Source organism: Callospermophilus lateralis, chromosome 5, assembly GCF_048772815.1.
Source record: "Callospermophilus lateralis isolate mCalLat2 chromosome 5, mCalLat2.hap1, whole genome shotgun sequence".
Lineage (NCBI taxonomy): Eukaryota > Metazoa > Chordata > Mammalia > Rodentia > Sciuridae > Callospermophilus > Callospermophilus lateralis.
Window position 1 is genome coordinate 3649430 of NC_135309.1, and position 7051 is coordinate 3656480.

Below are 7051 nucleotides of genomic sequence, written 5' to 3' on the forward strand. Positions count from 1 at the left end.
AAGCACCTGGCACCATGAGCCCCCTGAGCTTCCTGGCCAGGTGTCCACCAGGAGCTGACGGGAGCTGGGGACAGGTACGGCTGGAGTGGGAAGCAGTGTCCTCGCCACTAACTCATGAGCCAGTGAGGTCCCTCTGCGGGCAGCATGGCACACCCAGTGTGGCAGCAAGGCAGAAGCCCTCAGAAAGCCTGGCCTGGGCCTGTGGCTGGCCGGTTCTCTCTGAAGCCCGTGCTGGGGGCTCTGCAATGCCAGGGCAGCGGAGTCCCAACTCCCAGGTGCAGCCTGCCTCCTCCGCTCAGCACCCCAAGCCAGCGTCACAACTGCCACTCACACCAGGCAGGCCACCGCCCCAGCTTTGCAGAGTAGGCCACTCAAAAGTGCTGGGGCCCAGGGAAGTCCCACTTCCAAGAGGCCAGAGAAGTGCCCCCTGGTGGAGGAGAGGGCAGGGTGCCACTCCGCAGCCACTGCTTTGGAGTCCTTGGAGGAAACCATGAAGTGGGAATTAGAACCCAGAGATGTGCCCGGACTTCAGCCCAGGATGCCACAAAGTCCTTAAGCACAGCCGCCAAGCTGGGGGCCAGGGTGAGGCCTGCCCACGCACTGGGCTCTCCCCTGCTACAACCATCACACCATGCACACCCCTGCCGAAGTGCCACACAGAACCCCGCAGACACGTAAAGGGCCACGTCACTTTACAAACTGAAGCTAGGAGCAGGGGAGTGTGCCCATGACCCTAGAGCCTCGGGGGTTGAGCCAGGGGGCCAAAGTTCAAGGTCAGCCTGGGCAACTTGATGAGACCCTACCTCAAAATAAAATACAAAGGGCTGGTGCAGCTCAGTGGTAGGGGATGCTGGAGCACTATGAGGTCCTAGGTTTGATATTTATTTGAGGTACCACAAATAAATAAACACAACAAGCTAAAGAATAAACATTTCATCTCTGAAACAAAGCGGGTTCCCTTTAACGCACTCTAGCCGCGTCCTGAACGTTGGCTCCGCAAGTGCTACCACACGGGCACGTGCTCTGCCGGGTGGGGTGCGAATGCCCCAGTTTGGGGCGTGGTTCCTCCAGGAGCCATGGCCAATCCAGGCACTGCAGAGCCATCACACATGGGGGCGATGGGGAGGCCTGGCAGCTGCTGCTTCCCATAGGCAGCCTCTGTGGCTGCAGAGAGTTCCCTCCTGGTCCATGGGGCTGCGCCCACAGAGCCCCTCCTGGTCCATGGGGCTGCACCCACAGAGCCCATCCTGGTCCATGGACTTGTGCCCACAGAGTCCCCTCCGGGTCCATGGGGCTGCGCCCACAGGGGCACAGTGGCCGGAGCACCCTCTGCACCAGCCGCGTGGTCAAGTGTGTTCCTCTGCTTTGACGGGTGCTGGAGGTAGTGCTGATCCCGGCTTGGGCAGCAGCCTGACTCTGGCTCAGTGCCATACCATGCCCACTCCCCAGGTGCCTGGCAGCTCTGCTCACTCGACAGTGGGAAGCCACTCTCCCTCCAGGAGCACCCACATGTGCCATGGATGTGACCCAGGAAGACAGAGTCACATGCTGACGCTCCTTTCGGGGGGGCTCCAAAGTGTCCGTGGCTCCCCAGGCCCAGTGCAGGTAGACGACAGGCCAGGGGGAGGGCTCAGATGTGGTTAGACCTGGTCATAACTGATCGTGGCCACAACCCTTGCCGTGTAAAACCACAGCTCTGTAAACACCAGTAGAGCCAGATAGCGGAGCTTCGTTTCAGTCTCCTGCCAGAAAATAAGCCCAGGGACAGCAGAGAATGATCCTTCCATCTCCTTGCCTTCCCAGGGCTGTAACTGGGACACAGCAGGTGTCCCATGAATGTCACATGGAATGTGTTTATGTTTTGAAGTGCTGCAAGAACCCTTGTGTTCAGCTGCCCTTCGGGGCTGCATGACCCCTCCCTGGTTGGGATCCTGTGATCTCAACTCTATTCGACCAGTTACCTCCAGGAACTGAAGCGACACTTGTCACCCACCAATCCCACAGGCAGGGTGCAGTCTGAATGTTCAGCCTTACCCACTGACTTCTGTATGCATGGCAGACGTGGATCACCCAGTCTGTGGCCTGCTGAACTGCAGCGTCCACGTAGAACGCGTCAGTATCTTCTGACCAGCTAGCCCATGAACTGTCTCTCCCTGGGAATTCTTGCAAGTTCATGTTTTGATAAAAAGTTGGAAATCAACTTATCTAGGTACAGAGGAAAAGAAGAACCTTAAGCTGCTCTGTCTGAGCTGTGTGTCATTCCCTTGGGTGCACCTGCCGTGGTAGGGGCTTGCCCTGAGGGTCGGCCCCTTCAGCCCTCAGCAGCACAAAGACCTCCCTCCTGGTTCTGTTGTGCTCCTCTTTAGGCCATGGTCTGGGAGTGGCCTTTGAAGCCCATGTGCTGGAAACCCAACCCCAAGGTCATGTGTTGGTGGTCTGTGGAGGGACAGGGTCAGGAGGTCCTGCTGTCACCAGGTCCCTAGCGGGTCAAGGAGGACGTGGCTTGGTTAGGAATATGCTTGCTCTAGCACACCTGTGAGGGCTATGTGAGGCCCTTCCAGGTCATGGTGGGGCAGAAAGTCCCCGCAAGAGCCCATGCTTCTGCGTTCCAGCCTCCAGAAGATGAGCCAAATAAGCTTCTATTCTGTCTCCTGCCTGTCTTCCTTTCTCTTTCCCTCCTAACCTCTATTCTTTATAAGTTTCCCAGTCTGTAGTATTTAGTTATAGCAACAGAAAATAGACTGAGAATAGGGGCATTTTAAAGAGCTCTGCGTGTGACCTTCCATCTCTTTTCGGAGGGGGTTGGTGGGGGGGTCCATCTCATTGCTTGAACCTTGATGTCCCCTAACAGGTGCACAGATTGCGTTTACACAGCTGTCTCAGGACTGCTGAACTTCCTGTCACCTGGCCGTCTCATGTTCTCCAGGACAGCCCCCCACACTAAAAGCCTTCTTGTTCTTTACATGAGAACGTCTTAAGTGACCCTGCTCATGTCTCTGGACACCTCCTAGGTGATGATAGAGACACTGTCCTCCAATGGTGCACAGTGACAGTGGAGGCAGAGCCTGCCCAGTCCCAACCCACGTGTCAGGCAGGAGATACCCCATTAGGGACATAATGGCATCTCTCGGTCCCTGATTGTCGAGAAGTAGAGAGGAATGCTTTTATAGAATTTGGTCTATTTGAACCTTCTGTTGATTTTGATTTTTTAAAAATTCCTAAAAAGGGAATTAAAACTCATTTACATATAATTGTGTAATATCTTGTGATTTCTTATTTTTTTGTTTCATTTTTTTTTCTTTTTTACCCCCAGTGTTGGAGACTGAACCCAGCCTTGCACATGTGCCTACCACTGAACTATATCGCCAGTCCTTATAATTTTATTTTGAGGCAGGGTCTTGCTAAGCTGCTGGTCTTGCTAAGTTGTTGAGGCTGGCCTGAAATTTGCCATCCTCCTGCCTCAGCCTCCCAAGTCACTGGTACCATAGGTGTGTGCCACAGCATCCAGCTCCTCTTTGTCGTTTCTTTTTTTATGTTCTTGTTCTCATTTCTTTCTTGATTAGGTTAGTAATCCCCTCTCCCCTGCCACTATACACTTTTTAGGTTTTTTCTTTTTTAAAAGCAGCATTTTGAAATAAAATTGTCCCTTGGTGTCTTTGAGGTTAGTTCCAGGACCCCCTGCAGGTACCAAAATTCAAGTCTTTGTGTAAAAGGCTCAGTATTTGCCTGTAACCCAGGCAATCCTCCTTGCAGTTTGCATCCTCTCTAGGTGACATACGACACCTCATACAATGTAAATGTTCTGTAAATAGCTGTTATACTGTATCATTTAGGAAATGACAAGAAAAGTAAGTTTGTTCATAGTTAATAGAGACAAAATTTTGGGAGGAGTATTTTCCATCTGAAGCTGGTGAGTCTGGGGTGCTAGACATGTGGAGGGGCAGGGCTGACTGCCAGCTGTGGTATGTTTTGATTTGGGCTCATTAGTTTCTGCACAGATCCTCTGGTTCCTTTCTTGGGCCCAGCTACTCTCAGCTCACCTTTTCCAGTTTTTCAAACTGGATGTTTAAATGTCTTCAGGAACTCCTTTCTGTTTGCAGGTTTAAATATTCAGACAATGCCCTTCCCTCTTGCATCAGCTCTAGCTACAGCCCACAGACTCACACTGGCCTCTGGATAGTCCTTCCTACAAAGGCTCCATTTGATCTGGGCTCTTCCTTTCATGCTATGGCAGCTGCCTCACTCTGAAGGTGGATGTACAGGGGGCAGGTGGGCCCTTCTCTGCACGGACACTCATTCTGAAGGAATCTGCTGCAACCCTGGAGCAGAAAGACTAGTACAGAAGCGCTGAGATGCTTGCTTCATAGATATTTAATAACCTTACCAAAGCTCCTGGCTCTCCTGCTGCATCTCCTCTGCCCTCCTGGGAAGCCCCTAAGCCTCCCCTGGGAGACCCACCTATGGCCCCCGGCACCTGGCCTCACCTGGCTCTGGAGAGACTGCCAAGAGGAGCATAGGGACCCGGCAGGCTGCAGCTGGATTGAAGCAGGGTGTGCAACCATGAGGAAGCTTGGGGTGGTCTCAGTCCTCACAACACTAACAGGCCCACCAGAGTGGTCACAAGGACACCAACAGTGACTTCCAGGATGGGGCAGAGAGCAGGGGTCGGCTGAGGAGGAATGGGTGTGATTTCTATGTTATAACGGATCCAGTTTGAGAAATAGGAGACCCGGGCATACACTCCAGGGTACAAGGGCTGGGTACATCCGCGGCCCCAGCTCACGATTCCAATCTGCAACCATGTGTGGTTGAATTCACAGACCAGCGGCCCCCCAGAGTCACCCTGCAAAGGAAGTGGGGTTTTCTGTTACCTGAGGGTCGAGGGCCTGTCTCTCAGGTGCAGGGAGGGTGGCCTCGCTCCCCACTCACATGGCCCCCTCCCTGGCGGCAGGTACGAGGTATTCATGCACCATCATCAACACACAGCCATCCCAGGGTCCCTGCCCAGCCCCAACTCCAATCCTTCCAGTGGGGGCATACCTCGCACACAGTCCTCACATTAAAGAGGTCCCCAGCACACAGCATGTCTGGCAGGATATAGGACGAGTGTCTGTAAAGCAGTGCACACAGGGCCTTGGAGACCAGCGGCAGCTGGACCTCCTGCAGCTCATCCGTGGTGTGACCTGTAGGGTTCGGAGAGGGGCAGCTGTGAGCTCCAGGCAGGGACAGCAGAGCCTCAGCCTGCAAGGAACACAGCCCACCTGGGAGAAGACGTGTGCCGGCTTCAGTGTAAGCTGCCCTTGTGCCTACCTTGCTGCGTGACCACACCCCACCCAGTGGCCCAGCAAGAAAGGTTGGTGAGGTTCACATCAGGAGGTGCCAGGCAGACAGGAAGGACAGCATCGGAAAACACTATGCGGGTCTTCAGCTGCACCAGAGCCACATCACTCCCCACCGGGTGGAACCTTTCGTAGTTGGGGTGCAGAATCACCTGGTTCACCTCGAACCACTGGGTGTGCTCGTTGGCCACCAGGAGGTTGACGATTCCCACGTACATGTCAAAAATCTGGATGCTCTTGTCCCTGGGGGCCAAAATGAAAGCCACTGCATGTAGCCCCCACCATCAGCCTATAGACAGAACCAAGACTGGAAGGCAGTGAAGCCTGACCAGCAGAGGTACCCACAACAGGTGCCTGACTCAGATCGCAGACCATCAAGGGCCCCTGGCCAACAGCTCTACAAGCCAGACGCCCCCACATATGAACCCTCCCTTGCAGCAGGCTGGACAGTGACACACTTCCCACAGCAGGCAGATGGCCAAAGGGGAGTCTTGTCCCTGTGCACCAGGCAGCTGCTGTGGATGTGACTGAGGCTCAAGGGACAGGGCCTTGCTCGGTTAGCATCAGCGAGCATGGCTGGGGTGCGGTCTCTAGCGTGGGCACCTCACTGAGGGTCTGAGGTGGAGGGAGCTGCTGGTGTGGGGCCGGATGGTGCAAGTGGGAACCAGCCTCCCAGAGCGGTCGGGGCCTCAGTGCAGAGAAGGGTTCTGCTAAAGCAGACGGGCGCTACAAGTGGTAACCCATTACGAGGTGGACGCAACACCATCGTGGACTCGCTGTGTTCCTGCCTCCCGGCGCCCTCACCTGCCGAAGCAGTGCGCGGCCGACAGCACCCAGTACTCGTTGAGGATGGAGCCCCCGCACACGTGAAAGCCGGCATACTGCACGCTGACCTGCCATGGCCACTTCCCCGGCGGCGCGGACACACCGCCCAGGATCTTGCCCTGCACCGCGCGCCGGCCACAGGCTGGGGAGAAACAGGCAGAGTGGGCGCGCGGCGGGGCAGCGCGAGGGGTCTGATGGCTGCCCGCGCCAGGGACGGGACCTACCCACAGCACTGCTCAGGGAGTCCCCCGAGCTCTTAAGGTGTTGGTGGGCCGCGGCGGTAGCCCGGGCCAGGGGCGTCTGCAGGAGCAGAAGCACTAGCAGCAGGAACCCCAGGGCAGCGCATCGGGATGCGCCCAGGCGGGATGCGCCCAGGCTGGATGCGGGGGCGGCCATGGAGGAGCCTGCGCAGCAGGTGACTACGTAGTTGCAGGTGACAGCGCCCCCAGCCGGTGGGGGCGCGCGAGCAGGACACGTGACAGCGCCTGAGCCCTGGATACCCGATGGCGCCCCCAGCAGGACATGCTCCCACCAATGACTGCAGGCCCAGCAGAACAAGCTCCCACCAATGACTGCAGCCCCAGCAGGACACGTGATGGTGCCCACTCTAGGCATGTGACAGAGCACCCAGCCCAACTCTTGTAGGTGTGGCATTCCATCCCATAGTCACACCTCGATCTTCCAGCTCTGAGAACTTCTTACCCAGCCTGGTATCCCAGCTTTCTCCGTGGCCAACTCAATTTGGTTGAATCATTGTCTCTCACACCTGTGCCATACCCTGTGAAAATCTTTTATTTTTTAAATTGAGGCTTCATTTACACACAGTAAAATATACTCATCCCAGCTAGTTTTGACAAGTCTTGTTATCATCAAAATACAGGATTCCA

General features: G+C 55.6%; 1 protein-coding gene across 1 annotated transcript; it reads right to left on the reverse strand.

The window, feature by feature from the left end:
- Positions 1-4549: 4549 nt before the first annotated feature.
- Prss38 (serine protease 38) lies at positions 4550-6560 on the reverse strand. Its single transcript, XM_076855601.2, has 5 exons — positions 6389-6560; positions 6144-6306; positions 5311-5582; positions 5041-5183; positions 4550-4843 (listed from the first exon to the last, which is right to left on the reverse strand). The coding sequence occupies exons 1-5, from the start codon at positions 6558-6560 to the stop codon at positions 4589-4591; spliced, it is 1005 nt and encodes a 334-aa protein (XP_076711716.2). The 3' UTR covers positions 4550-4588.
- Positions 6561-7051: the final 491 nt, after the last annotated feature.